Below are 15,594 nucleotides of genomic sequence, written 5' to 3'. Positions count from 1 at the left end.
CACGCACATATACACAAATGCACATACACACGCGCGCACAGATACATAGACATGTAACTTTTTAAATTTGTTATATAACCAGGAATCATGATTTCTGAAATATTCAGTTTGAAGATATCAATAGTATTTGGATTTAAAATATATTTTTACTGTTTTTTAGATTCCCCACAGATGAAAACATCAAAAGAAAATGGGTGTTAGCCATGAAAAGACTAGATGTGAATACTGCAGGCATTTGGGAGCCCAAAAAAGGAGATGTGCTGTGCTCGAGGCACTTCAAGAAGACAGACTTTGACAGAAGCACTCCAAACACTAAGCTGAAACCAGGAGCCATCCCTTCTGTCTTTGAGTCTCCCTGTCACTTACAGGTTTGTTATGAGCTGTGGGCACTCACTCGGTGACAATTCTGAAGCCCTTTCAGTACCTGTGTTGGATGAGTGTGCTGCTTTCTTCATTTGAAGTGTATTCTGTGAGTTTTCATAGACTGCAGCTTCAGCTTTCACGATTCATAGGCCAATAGCTTCTCATAAATATACGTTACCAGGGTTTAGATAAGTAGACTGATGTAGAAAAATGTTTTAATTCAGAACTAGTGTCTTAAAAACAGAGAAGATTAAGGTAGTCTCAGATTGGAAGTCATTAAGAACGCAAGAGCTCTGTGGTGTGCAAGACTTTAATCCCAGCACTCCAAAGGCATAGACAGGCAGATCCCTGAGTTCAGGGCCAGCCTGGTCTACAGATTGAGCTCCAGCGTAGCCAGTTACACAGAGAAACCCTGTCTCAAAACAAAACAAACTCAAGAGCAAACTGCAAATAGAACCGAAATATGGTTCCAAGTAAAGCCACACCAAAGGAGAGAGAGAAATGGATGAGAACAGGAAAAGAATGAAAGAGAGATGAGGTTAGAAAGAGAAAACAGAAAGGTTGAGTAGCAGACCTAGTTGGCTTCTGCTGTTTATCAGCGATAATGCTGGGAGTCACCCACTTTGCCTTTGATGGCTCTGTCTCTCGTGGCTTAATACATCTGAGAATGCATTTTCTTCAGTAACTGTGGAGCACTATTACTTCTTGTAAATTACTTATCCGGGTCCTCTCCTGTCCTCTTTTTCTCAGCTGGTAGGGAGTGGCCTCTCTGATTCATTCCTCTTGTCATTGTTAGGAAATGTTTTGTTTACAGACGAGCCCTAGGGATGCTCTGTTAAGGTGAACAATGAAAGCTACTGACTTGGGCAGCAGTTCCCATGGGAAGGAGTGTGATGCCTCACTACACAGAGTTAGGAAGGAATCGATGCAATATCTGAATGGCTTTTATTAACTGTTCCTAACAGGAGAAAAGAGAAAAGCTTCATTGTAGAAAAAACTTCATTCTCAAAACCCTTCCTGTCAGTAACCGTGGCCACCAGCTTGTTGGCGCCTCATGCATTGCAGAATTCCAACCCCAGCTCATTTTTGTAAGTAAAACTATTTACTATCTAAGTTTTTAGTTCATAATTTTAAGGAAAATATGGCCTCTCTACTAGGATTAAATGCATAAGAATCACAAAGAAAAACAAAATGTAGGCTTGTTGGTGAGGAGTTCTTCAATATATAATGTTTCCAAATAGGTGTGCTTCCCATGACCACTATCTTTGAATGTATGTTAGAGCAATATAGAAACAGGTAATCATGTGGTTACATACTTAGTTTGAAGAATGCTTTTTCAACGCTACTATACCCATAAAATAATTCTTCCCTTTAAGTATTATATTTTCTACATGGAAATATGTAATTAAAAAATAGCTGTATCTTTGGTTTTCTTGAAGAACAGTCATATACATGACTCATAGGCCAATAGCTTATGAGTATTCAAGGTTGTATTTACTAGTCTCTTCACTTTGTTAGTTTTTCAAAGTGTTTTGTCTATTAGAGAGTCCTTGCATTCCTATATGAATTTAAAATTACTTTGTAAATTTGGAGGAAATAGACAATCTTCTAGACAGATACCAGATACCAAAATTAAATCACGATCAGATAAACCATCTAAACAGTCCCATAACCCCTAAAGAAAAAGAAGCAGTCATCAAAAGTCTCCCAACCAAAAAAAGCCCAGGACCAGATGGGTTTAGTGCACAATTCTATCAGAAGGAACACTACTCAATTTGTTCTTTGAAGCCACAGTTACGCTTATACCTAAACCACACAAAGACCCTACAAAGAAAGAGGACTTCAGACTAATTTCTCTCATGAATATTGATGCAATAAACTCAATAAAATTCTCGCAAACCAAATCCAAGAACACATCAAAACGATCATTCATCATGATCAAGTAGGCTTCATCCCAGAGATGCAAGGATAGTTCAATATATGGAACTCCACCAACAAAATTCACTATATAAACAAACTCAAGGGGAAAAAAACACATGATCATTTCATTAGAAACTAAGAAAGCATTTGACAAAATTCAACACACTTCATGTTAAATGTCTTGGAAAGATCAGAAATTCAAGGCCCATACCGAAACATAGTAAAAGCCATATACAGCAAACCAGTAGCTAACATCAAACTAAATGGAGAGAAACTTGAAGCAAACCCACTAAAATCAGGGACTAAACAAGGCTGCCCACTCTCTCCCTACTTATTCAATATAGTACTCGAAGTCCTAGCCAGAGCAATCAGAGAGCGAAAGGAGGTCAAAGAGATACAAATTGGAGGGGAAGAAATCAAAATATCACTATTTGCAGATGATAATAGTATGTTTAAGTGACTCCAAAAATTCCACCAGACAACCTCTACAGCTGATAAACAACTTCAGCAAAGTGGCTGGATATAAAATTAACTCAAACAAATCAGTAGCCTTCCTCTACTCAAAAGATAAACAGGCTAAGAAAGAAATTAGGGAAAAGACACCCTTCACAATAGTCCCAAATAATATAAAATATCTTTGTGTGACTCTAACCAAGCAAGTGAAAGATCTATTTGACAAGAACTTCAAGTCTCTGAAGAAAGAAATCAAAAAAGATTTCAGAAGATGGAAAGATCTCCCATGCTCATGGATGGCAGGATTAATACAGTAAAAATGGCCATCTTGCCAAAAACAATCTACAGATTCAATGCAATCCCCATTAAAATTCCAACTCAATTCTTCATAGAATTAGAAAGAGCAATTTGTAAATTCATTTGGAAAAGTAAAAAAGCCCAGGATATTGAAAACTATACTCAACAATAAAAGAACTTCTGGGGGAATCACCATCCCTGACGTTAAAGCTGTATTACAGAGCAATAGTGCTAAAAACATATTGGTACAGAGACAGGTAGATCAATGGAATAGAATTAAAGACCGAGAAAAGAACATACACACACATAGTCACTTGATCTTTGACAAAGGATTTAAAACAATCCAATGGAAAATAAGACAGCATTTTCAACAAATAGTGCTGATTCAACTGGAGGTCAGCATGTAGAAAAATGCAAATTGACCCATTCTTATCTCCTTGTACAAAGCTCAAGTCCAAGTGGATCAAAGACCTCCACATAAAACCAGATATACTGAAACTAATAGAAGAGAAAGTAGGGAAGAGCCTCGAACATACAGGTGTAGAGGAAACTTTCCTGAACAGAACACCAGATCTTATGCTCTAAGATCAAGAATCAACAAATGGAACCTCATAAAATTGCAACACTTCTGTAAGGCAAAGAATACTGTCAATAGGGCAAAATGGCAACCGACAGAATGGGAAAGGTCTTTACCAATCCTACATCCAATAGAGGGCTAGTATCTAATATGTACAAAGGACTCAAGAAGTTAGACTCCAGAGAATCAAATAATCCTATTAAAAATGGGCTACAGAGCTAAACAAAGAATTCTCAACTGAGGAATCCCGAATGGCTGAGCACCTAAAGAAATGTTCAACATCCTTAGTCATCAGGGAAATGCAAATCAAAACAACCCTCCCTGAGATACCACCTCACATCGGTCAGAATGGCTAAGATCAAAAACTCAGATGACAGCAGATGCTGGCGAGGATATGGAGAAAGAGGAACATTCCTCCATTGTTGGTGGGATAGCAAGCTGGTACAACCACTCTGGATATCAGTCTGGCGGCTCCTCAGAAAACTGGACACAGTACTACCTGAGGACCCAGCTATACCTCTCCTGGACATATATCTGAAAGATGCTCCAACATATAACAAGGACACATGCTCCACTATGTTCATCGCAGCCTTATTTATAATAGAAGCTGGAAAGAACCCAGATGTCCTTCAACAGAGGAATGGATACAGAAAATGTGGTACATTTACACAATGGAGTACTACTCAGCTATTAGAAACAATGACTACATGAAATTCTTAGGCAAATGGATAGAACTAGAAAATATTCTGAGTGAGATAACTCAGTCACAAAAGAGCACACATGATATGCACTCACTAAGTGGATATTAGCCCAAAAGTTTGGAATACCTAAGGAAAAATTCACAGATCATATGAAGCTCAAGAAGAATAAAGACCAAAATGTGGATGTTTCATTCCTTCTTTGAAGGGAGAACAAAATACTCATGGGAAGAAATACAAGGACAAAGAATGGAGCAAGGACTGAGGAAAAGGTCATCCTGAGACTGCCCTACCTGGGGATCCATCCTATATGCAGTCACCAAACCCAGTCACTATTGCTGATGCCAAGAAGTGCTTGCTGACAGGAGCCAGATATGGCTGTCTCCTGAGAGACTACCAGACCCCTCAGATACAGATGAGGATGCTTGCAGCTAACCATTGGACTGAACAAAGGAACCCCAAAGGAGGAGTTAGAGAAAAAAACTGAAGGAGCTGAAGGGGTTTGGAATACAATAGGGAGAACAACAGTATCAACCAACCAGACCCCACCAGAGCTCCCGGGGACTGAACCACCAACCAGTGCGTACACATGGAGGGACCCGTGACTCCAGCCGCATATATAACAGAGGACGGCATTGTCCAGCATCAATAGAGGAGAAGCCCTTGGTTCTGTGAAGCTCATTTCCCCAATGTAGGGGGGAAAGCCAGGGTGTTGAGGTTGTAGTGGATGGGTAGGAGTGGGAGCATCCTCATAGAAGCAGGGGAGGGGGGAGGCTAGAAAAGGAGGGAGGGGAAAACATTTGAAATGTAAGTACATAAAATATCCAAGAAAAGTAAAATTTAAATAAAATAAAAAATAAGATCACTTTATAAAATTCTACCAAAAACCACACTGAATTTTCACTAGTTTGCTGTTACCTCTGTAAACACCCTTGGGGACTACTGAGATTCAAAGATGATATGGCTTTGAATTTGAACTTGAGTGTTTGCCTGTTTCAGTTCTCCACATTGCTTCACAGCAGTCAGCACACAGGCCATGCTTGGTCAGGTTTGTCCCTCAGTATCTTAGCGTGCTAACTGTTACAAATGCTGTTGCTTAGTCTGCTCCTAAAAGATGGAAATGCCACTTATTTTCTGCTGATGTTATATCTGACAAACATGCTTAAGTCAAGTATTAATTATAGTGGCTTTACTTTTGAAGGCCATCAGAGGGCTGGAGAGATGGCTCAGTGGTTAAGAGCACTGATTGCTCTTCTAGAGGTCCTGAGTTCAAATCCCAGCAACCACATGGTGGCTCACAACCATCTGTAATGAGATCTGATGCCCTCTTCTGGTATGTGTGAAGACAACGGCAGTGTACTCGTATACATTAAATAAATAAATCTTTAAAAAAAAAAAAAAAAGCTGAAGGCCATCAGATTCTCTGCATAGAACATTGTGTTCTCTTATTAAGGACAGTTCTAATTCTTCCTTTCCACTGTAAATGTCCTCCGTGGCTTTCCTCGCTCTGCTGACCTGCCTTGAGGCTCCAGAGCATGATGAGTAGAAGTATCAAGAGCCGATAGGCCTTATTCCATCTACCAGTGAGATTTGTCTTTTTTAGGTCAATATGTCAATGACTTCTCAGGTGCTTAGCTAACCTTTAATCCAGGAATGACCCTCACTTCCTAATGCATCCTCCCTTTGTGTATCTCTGTGAATTTTTGTTTAATCTTTCCTTGGATATTCAAGGGTTATATCTAGACTATAGGGTACCACCACCCCTTCTTTAATGTTTTATTCGTCTGGCACCAATATCAGAATAATACTAACTTTTAAAAAAAAAAAAGTGAGAAAATATTGCTGACTTTCCCAGTTTTCTGGGAAACGGTTTTTGTAGAATGATAAATTTCTTTTTTAAATATTTGATAGACTTTAGTGGAGTTCTGTGGTTTGTTGTTTGTTGAAGGAAAACAGTAGCTTCTGTCTTCCAAGGAATGTGTCCATTTCCTTACGGTTACAGCATTTAGTAGGATAAGGCATCTATTCCTGGCTCCTGTTGATCCGTATGCAGACCGTGCTTCTCTTTGTCTCTGGTCTTGTACATTGCCCTGTACATTGCCACAGGTTTCCTGGTCTTGTTACAGCATGCAGCTTTCACTCAGTTTCTTTTATGCTTCCCTAATTTCTGCTCATCTGTTATTATTGTTTTTTCTGCTTATTTCAATAAAAGTTCTTGCCTTTTCCTAGTTAGGGTGGAAGCTGATACCATTGTTAAGACTTGTATCTTTCTAGGCTAGGCATTCATTGGTATTAATGTCTCCCTAAGTATTACATTCCACAATAAGTTATATTATTTGTGGTTCATATTTTCAGTTTCTGTTTCAGTTTGGTATTCAACCCTTGGGTTATTTCAAAATTTATGATTCAGGGTAGGGGAGATGGCCCAGTGGTTATAAATGTGGTCATTCCAACTTCACAAGGCAGACACACAGGATCCCCAAAGCAAACTGGCAACCAGCATTAGCCATGTCGGTCTACATGCTCTGGATTTGATGGACATACTTTGCCTCAGTGAATAGAGACCAGCAGTAGAGAATGATTCTGGACATTAGCCTCAGGCCTCCGCATGCACACAGACATAAAAGTAGAAAGACAATATGGCCTCCTTGGTTCCCCTGATGTTTTACATAACCTCCTTGCTCTTAAATACCACACTCTGCATAGCTTTCTCATCCTTGCAATAGGGCCTACAAGCTCTTACAAGGCCATGAGCTAGAGTGATCACAGGACTCACTCTGTCTCCCATCGGTCGTGAAGCTATCCCTCTTGTGTGGTACCCATTATCCTCAAACACGTTTTAGGTCTTTGGACCACACATTGGTTCATGTGGTATCAATCCAGTCTTTTTACTTCACCTTGGCTAGAAGCAAAAGACCTCTTCAGTAATTTTAGTTTTGAATAACTTTACAAAAATAGTTTGTAGGAACTTTCTATGTCAGTGTTATTTTCCCTGTTTTCAAAAGAACATTAGCAAAGTACATTGTCAGTGCACTACTTAAGCATACCCAAAATAAATGTTGATGGGAACCAAATTCCCATTTTTAAAGTCCAAGACTGGAGATCTCTCCAATCCCCCAGCAGTCGTCCTGAGCATGCTCTCGTGCACCTTTCCTGTACTTCTAACGAAGTGAGAGATTCCTCAGAACGAAGTAAAACGTCTTGGTGCTGGGGATGTGGCTCAGTTCGTGGAGTCCTTTCCAAACATTCTTGACATGAGACCCTGTGTCGGGGGAAAAGACTAAAATGTATTTGATTGACAGCCGTACCTAAGGAATGAAAGCTGTGTGGGTCTTGCGAGCGCAGTGCTCATAGCAGGCAGGAACTCCCAGACGAGAAGTGTGTCCCAAGCAGTGTTCATGCCCCTCACATGCTGAGCCTCAGGCATCATAACACTGCTTCACGAAACCTCACCCTGTGTTTGTTAACCCTTTAATGATCTCCTCTAAGAATTGTAAATGAAACTTAGTGCTAAGCTTCTGTCTAAGCCCTTGTCTTATTCAAAAACCTGGTGTTTCTATTTTAGGAACATAGCTACAGTGTTATGGACAGTCCAAAGAAACTTAAGCATAAATTAGATCTTGTGATCATCGAGCTAGAGAATACCAAGGAAAGTCTACAGAATGTTTTGGACCGAGAAAAACATTTTCAGAAATCATTGAGGAAGACAATCAGGGAATTAAAGGATGAAAGTCTGATCAGCCAGGAAACAGCCAGTAGACTGGATGCTTTCTGTTGGGAGTGTTGTCAGGAAAGCACAGCTTGAGACGACTGAATATGCCCCATCTGCAACGGACATGATAACGCTTCTTAGAAGCCTCTCCCACACCGCCACTCAACCCTGGCAGCACCGGCAGCAGTACGCAAGCCAAAAGCTGGTTGGAGATGTGTAGAAAGCTGGTGTGGTTGTGCACTTGTGTGACTTGTGACAATTCTGTTTTACACACGTAAACTACTGCTGGGTCACTACTGTAAAGTGGTTAAATCTCATAAAAGTAAGGAACTATATACCAAGTTGGCCATATTAAGTTCTGGCAGTTAGAAGAACAACATGTTTACTTATATATGCTTTATAGTAAAATGTGATTTTAATTTTAAATATTTTACTATAAAGCAGAATTTGTTTACAGCACGTGTTCATCTTGCACCCACGCCAAGGTGCTTTAGTTATTAGTCATACTACAGAGTATTCTTTTTAATAAGGCACTCAGTAGCCCTGAGCCTGAGAATAACACAGGGAAAAGACTTACTGCCTTTCAAGTTAAGAGACCATTAAAGGGGACAGCTGACAGGGTACCGGGTGTCCGGTTCAGTGCGCCACTCCTCACAGGGACTCGTCTGACATAGAGTAGCTTTAGGCACCAGAGCGGAAGCATGTAAAACATAAGGAAACGTGTGTAAAACAGGAAACTGTTTCAAATGGACAGACTTTGCAGTGGAAAAAGAAACGAGAGAACTAATGACTGCCCAGTGGCAGTAATTAATTGCTTAGAGAAATGGACATTCAAAAGAGCTGCTTTGAAACTTCTTACCAAATAGACAAAAGAAAAGTCTTAGCTATTTACCAATTGAGCCAATGTTAAAAATTAACTGAAGTTAAGAATCATAAATACTGTACATTAGAATAAAAAGTGTTGGCCAGAGTCCCACCCCATGCTGAGCACAGGTCTGTGACTGAACCTTACTCAGACACCTGTGCATAGTCACTAGAGTATGAGCAGCAATTGTTTGATCGTCTTATTAAATCTTATTTTGTAACTGTTTCATGTTTCATGTTAGTATTGTGCGGATATGGTCAGTTGAAGATTTTTGTGTTTAAATTGTTTAGTTTCCATGTGTGTTTAATTACCTGCCTGTCATTTCATTTCCCTATAATGTATAATGTCAGTGGGTACTCTAACAGGAAGTGTAGGTGGGTTCTAAACCCCCAGCCTCTCTCTGGGTGAGTGCGGACACTAAAGTTGGTGATGGGTGACTGACAGGAAAGACTCCCCTCCCCTGGCTGCCTGTGACAGAGCAAGCCTGCAAGACTCTCTAGAGGGAGGGTCCAGATTCTCCCCGTTACAGTGGCACGGGTCACTCGGCTGCTCAAGTCTCTGTCCTGTCTTTCACTGTGTCTAGTATCACTGAGAAGTTGGTAACTCACTACCCTTCTGGAGCAGAGTTACCATTAGAAGTCAGACTTAAAGTATAGCGTCCCTCCCACCTGCCACCTGAATGCCTAAACACAGTCCCTACCTCAGTCCTCCACTCAGAGTGCAGCCTAGGTCTCCCAGGGAAGAATAAAGTAAAGCTAAGCTACGTGGTGATGTGAATGCCTTTAATCCCAGCACTCCGGGGACTACAGGCACAGGAAGGTAGGGCCCTGTGAGATAAAGGACAGCCAGGGCTACACAGAGAAATCTTGTCTTGAATAAAACAAAAATGACGATGATGGTGGTGGTGGTGTCGGTGATGATGATGATGATGATGACGACGTAAGCTAAATCATGGCCTATCTAGAAGTCCTCAGGCAACCAAAGCTGACCCAAGAGTTCTAGTTTCTAAACCTAACAGGTCTCTGGACCCCAAAACACCCTTGATTTCCAAAGAAGGTACGAAGGAGTCGATGTGGCATTTTCTTCCATATCAAGTTTAAATTTCTGAAAATAAACTTTGTTGCTAAAGGTAGCTATAATTATACAAGTCTTTAATTTCAGAAGAGATGAAAATGTATTAAATACTGTTTTAGTTTTTAAAAGTAAAATTCTTAACAGAAATAATTGAGGAATGAAAGCTATTTATTTGAAAAATAAAAATTTTGTCTAATAATGTGTTGTGGTTTTTCATACCTCGCTTCAACAACATAACATGCTCTGGGAAAAATAAAAAGCACACACATCAGCCTGACTTTTAGCACAGTGTGAACCGACTTGCTATCTGGTATCTCTTAAAACTGGCAGCTCTTCGTGTCCCCAGTATTTGGGAAAGAACAGTGTTGCTAGATGTGAAAACCACCACCTTTGAACCCAGAAGAATGGCCAGCATTGTGCTTCCTGCCTCACAGCAGAGCATGCAAATGTAACAGCTTGTCTTTTACTTCAGGGACGTCCTGGCATGCCCTAGATCACCGTGTCCTGAGTGTGACACAGTTTTGTCCCACCCTTTATAGCACTTGCACTTCATGGATGCCTTGAAGAGAGCTCACTAGGTGCTTTGTTATAAAGGATGTGTCTTTAACTATGTGTTCGTGGCATAGGGAGTGCACATGAGTGCAGGTGTCCGTAGATCCAGAAGAGGGCGCTGGAGTCCCGAGAACTGAAGTTACAGGCGCTTGTGAGCTGTCTCATTCCGGGGCTATAAGAGCCGTATGTGTTCTTATCCACTGAGCCGTATCTCAGCCTTCTCTTAAGGACTTTTTTGAGGTGTGGCTCACTATGTGGCCCATGCTAGCCTAGAACATGTGACCCTCCTACCTCAGCCTTCTGAGTACTAAGATTATGGGCATGCACTAGCATGCTACGTTTATATTTCTAGTATATCTCATTGGATTCACCGCATCCGTATTTTTAATTTTGTTTAGAATGTACAGTGCAAGTCTTTTCATTATAAGAGAAGCAGCAGTATCAGTAGCCTCCTTTTCTTCCACCAACCTGAAGCGTGGGGCTGTGTCGGGTAAAGTATACCTATGTGACTAGGCCCCAATGAAACCTTGGATGCTTGAATTGCTTCCCTGCTCTGCAGTATTTCCTGTCCTGTTGTCACGGTTTGATTCCACGGGTTGTGCAGCGTGTATGACGACACCAAGGAAGGACTTGCAAGCTTCCGATTCCTCCCAAGTTCCTGTCATGTGTATTTTTCTCCTTGCTGACTGTGCTTTTTGTCCTGCTTTTTTTCCTGTAATGGCTGCAAGGACAGCTACATGCTGAGGTCTGTGAATCTTTCTAGTGAGTCACAAACCTAGGGTTACCTGTGGAGACTTCAACCCAAGTGTTCCTCTGGAACTGTCTCTCGTAGTCTGGATAAAGGAAACTGGAGGAGAAGAGGAATAATAGACAGTCAGTACAACTATCCACAGGCCCGAGATAATGTGTTCTCTCCTCTGGTACTGCTAGTCAGATGACCTCTCAGACTTTTTAAAATGTCTTTCTTTGTTCTTAAGATTTATTATTTTATAAATATGAGTACACTGTAGCTGTCTTCAGACACACCAGAAGAGGGCATCAGATCCTATTACAGATGATTGTGAGCCACCATGCGGTTGCTGGGAATTGAACTCAGGACCTCAGGAAGAGCAGTCAGTGCTCTTAACCACTGAGCCATCTCTCCAGCCCCAAGGCTATACTTTATGCATTTTTTTTATGTATTCGTGGAGTGTGTGTGTGAACACATGTCACAGCATGCATGTAGAGACTTTTGAGTCAGTGGGTTTTTTTTCCCTTTCACAGAAGTTCTAGGGGTCAAACTCAGGCTGTCGTGCATGGCCGCAAGCATCCTTACTCTTTAAGCCCCTTATTTCTTAATTTGATTACTACAAAAAGATTCTTTGTTTTTCCTGTGTCCTATGATCATCAGAGGAATCCTTTCTAAACTTCATGCATCAATTACAATAAACACAAGTGGCCTGAAGCCAAGTGCAGTGGGGTGCACCTCATGCTGGCTGGTCTTATGTCAGCTAGGCACAGGCTAGTCATCTGAATGGAGAGAACCGCCACTGAGAAAATGCCTCTGAAAGATCCCACGCAGAGAGACCCTTACTCAAGTCTTGGGAAATCGAGGACCCCAGACACAGAGAGACCATTTTGGATGTAATAAGCAAAGGCGAGGTTTATTACGGAGACCTATTACAGAGATCTCCGGGCCGACACGTATCCCACGCAGGAGACAGAGGTGTCGACCCCAAGAGACTGGGAAAAAGAGTATTTAAAGGCAGAGGCTGTGAGCACCAGGGGATGGGGGATGTCAAAGGGGAATGCACCACAAGTTACAAGATTGTTTTATGGCTCCAGGAGATAAGGGGACTCCAGAAGGTTTTATGGCCCCCTGGTTCCTGGAACAGAGCTTCTAAATCAGGAGAAGGGTAGGGTCTTCAGGTCCTCATTATTTTTAAAAGTTTGTCAAAATTGATGAAGCATCTGTATTTGAAACACCTCTGGTTAGGCTTGGGCTGCCCGGTTTCCTGGAGTGCTCTCTGCAAGACACAATGGCTGAAAAGCACAAGTAGGGGCTTATCAGGGTCTGGAGGACATCTGGTTAAAGTATGACTCTGAGTAAGCTGGGGGGATGTCTGTGGATGGTTTATGGGTCAGTCCTCGATAGCCTGAGCTGGTTTTTGCATTCCTTTTCTTTATCTTTATGGCCTGCTATTCCTGGCGGCAGGGCTTACCCCTGAGTTTGTGGCTTTTGGGGCTTACTCTTTTTTTTTTTTTTTTTTTTTTTTGGTTATTTTTTTTGGAGCTGGGGACCGAACCCAGGGCCTTGCGCTTCCTAGGTAAGCGCTCTACCACTGAGCTAAATCCCCAGCCCCTGGGGCTTACTCTTTTAATTTAATATTTCTAAACCTAGAATTCATATAATTCTCCTTTCACCTCCATATTGAGCTGTAGGCAGGCAAACTTGTAGGGCATTTTCTTAATTCGTGACTGATGTGGGAAGGCCCAGATGATTGTGTAAGGGTGGAGGTGGTACCCCTGGGCTGGTGGTCCTGGCTTCTACAGGAAAGCAAACTGAGCAAGCCTGAGCAGCACCCTCCATGCATTAGCTCCTGCCTCCAGGCTAACTCTGATTTGAGCTCCCCCCATGGACTGTGATTCAGGATATGTAAGCCAAAAAACCTTTTCCTTCCCAAGTTGCTTTTGGTCATGGTGTTTCATCATAGCAAGATTTTTTAACCCAAACTAAGACACACCTGAAGTCTCAGCTGTTCAGAAGGTTGAGACAGGCATTTTCCCTTGTGCTCTCTAGAGTTCAAAGGCCAGCCTGGAGCAAGACAGAACTGTCTCAAAAATAAATAAATCCCTAAGCGGTCTGAACTTCCTACTTAAATTAGAAGGCAGAGATTGTCAGATATGCCTTAAATGCAAATATCCATTTGTATGCTGAGTATGGGAACCACTTTATACAAATACAAAGAGGTTAAGGAATAACATATAAAAGGAAAACACATTAGGGAGAGTCTGTGGGGAACTGGTAGAGGGGAAAATGATCCAATTACACTGTGAAAATAATTTTTTCAATAGGTACACCATATTAACACCAATAAAACAAATTTGGAAAGGCAGACTTAAAAGCAAAGCATATAACTGGGAATAATAAGGTTCATAATAAGTCAAAACGTAACAGTCCTAGTATTCATGTACCCAATAACAAGGCTTCAAACCCATAAAGCAAAGATTCAGAACTTCACAGAGACGTGGATAAATAGATACAAGAATTGTCACCATGTGTGGAAAAAGCAGGAGTGGATGAAGTCCTGGAGGGAGAAGGGACCATGATCTCAAAGTCCCAGGGTTCACCAAAATCAGTGGGGACCCTGGGAGACAAAATAATGCTTCCACAAAACTACCCACATCCTAATCTCCAGAGCTTGTGAATACCATGTGCTCTTTTCAAGGCCAAAGGGACCCGTTGTGGTTTGCCCTGAAGTTATCTGTGTTTTGATGTTAATTCCACTGCCCCAAGGATAGCTGCCTATTCTCTACTCAAGAATCAGGTGACTTCACCAGAACTTTCTCCCCGTTGAATTTGTAAAATACAAGTGAGGGGCAGGTACAGGATAGAAGGAGGCCTGTCATTAGAAGGAAGGATGGGCATGAGAGAAGTTTGAAGGAGGAGGAGGAGACTGAACAGAAAGGAGGAGAGGAGAGGAGAGGGAGAGAGAGAAGCCGTGGCAGGACAATATAGCGGCTGACGTTAGGATTCCACACTGTACCTTTACAGGCTGTTACAAATGTTCTTAAGGGATGGATGGTACCGGGCTTTGTATGTTTAGGTGGGCAATTATATCTTATCAATTGGGTCAAAGATTATTGTGTTATTGTGTTATGTTCTTTTATGTGACGGTTTGAGTGTAGGAAAGTGTTATTTATAAGTACACTGTTGCTGTCTTCAAACACACCAGAAGAGGGCATCAGATCTCAATACAGATGGTTGTGAGCCACCATGTGGTTGCTGGGATTTGAACTCAGGACCTCTGGAAGAGCAGTCAGTGCTCTTAATCACTGAGCCATCTCTCCAGCCCAGAGTTTTATAATTCATAATTTCTCCTCCCTGCATTAATTTGATGAGTAACAATCAATAAGGTCATACTAAGTTTGAGTGCTGGGGTCTCAATCATTTGACATATTCTCAGCAACATAGATTTATCCACTAATAGTTACTGTAATATCATAGATACCGTTTTAACAGTCCATAGCTATTGTAAAGGGTACAAATATGCTAAGATGAAATCCATAATCTATAAGGACACAGAGGTACCTAACACAAATACAGATGAGCAAGGACTGGCAAAGTTGAGGATGCTAAAACTAATGGAGTCTCGGAATTCAAAGAAAAAGAAGAGGAGGAGGAAGACGAGTGTGCCAATGCTGGCAATTTAAAAGTTCACATTCTCATCAAAAAGAATCGGAACCATTTGGTTTTACAGGTAAACCAAAAATGGATTCAAAATCCTGGGCAAGCCTACCACTTTATTACAGATAGATAGATAGATAGATAGATAGATAGATAGATAGATAGATAGATAGATAGATAGATAGATAGATAGATAGATAATAGGTAGATTGATAGATGATTGATAGATAGATAGATAATAGGTAGATTGATAGATGATAGATAGATAGATAGATAGATAGATAGATAGATAGATAGATAGATAATAGGTAGATTGATAGATGGATAGATAGATAGATAGATAGATAGATAGATAGATAGATAGATAGATAGATAGACAGACCACACTTCTGGTGTTGAGTTTCTCTGAGCATCTACAAAACAGACGATACAAGAGAAAGCTGTGTAAAGCCCAAACCATACAATACATTTTTCATGTAATGTTTTTCTCTTTTAAATTCTATCTCAGGGGCTGGAGGGATGGCTCAGCGGTTAAGAGCACTGACTGCTCTTCCAGAGGTCCTGAGTTCAAGTCCCAGCAACCACATGGTGGCTCACAACCATCTGTAATGGGATCTGATGCCCTCTTCTGGTGTATCTGAAGACAGCGACAGTGTGCTCCCATACATGAAATAAATAAATCTTTTTTTTTTTAAA

General features: G+C 41.1%; 1 protein-coding gene across 7 annotated transcripts in view; it reads left to right on the top strand.

Moving 5' to 3' along the window:
- The window catches only part of Thap6 (THAP domain containing 6), a 17,604-nt gene extending 2,010 nt beyond the window's left edge, over window positions 1–15,594 (top strand). For 2 of the 7 annotated variants that reach the window (XM_087582933.1, XM_087582932.1), the window contains exons 3-5: window positions 161–368; window positions 1,329–1,451; window positions 15,407–15,594. In XM_087582933.1, the coding sequence (XP_087439059.1) occupies window positions 161–368; window positions 1,329–1,451; window positions 15,407–15,433 (358 nt within the window). In that variant the 3' untranslated portion in view covers window positions 15,434–15,594. Of the gene's footprint in view, window positions 1–160; window positions 369–1,328; window positions 1,452–3,480; window positions 5,510–5,718; window positions 10,159–15,406 lie in introns of those variants that run through there. The other 5 variants (XM_087582931.1, XM_087582929.1, XR_015636584.1 and 2 more) reach the window with 4 other exon arrangements.

This window comes from Rattus norvegicus, chromosome 14, assembly GCF_021556685.1.
Source record: "Rattus norvegicus strain SHRSP/BbbUtx chromosome 14, alternate assembly SHRSP_T2T, whole genome shotgun sequence".
Lineage (NCBI taxonomy): Eukaryota > Metazoa > Chordata > Mammalia > Rodentia > Muridae > Rattus > Rattus norvegicus.
The sequence above is the reverse complement of the archived record's forward strand: the minus strand, read 5'-3'. Positions and strand labels throughout refer to the sequence as shown.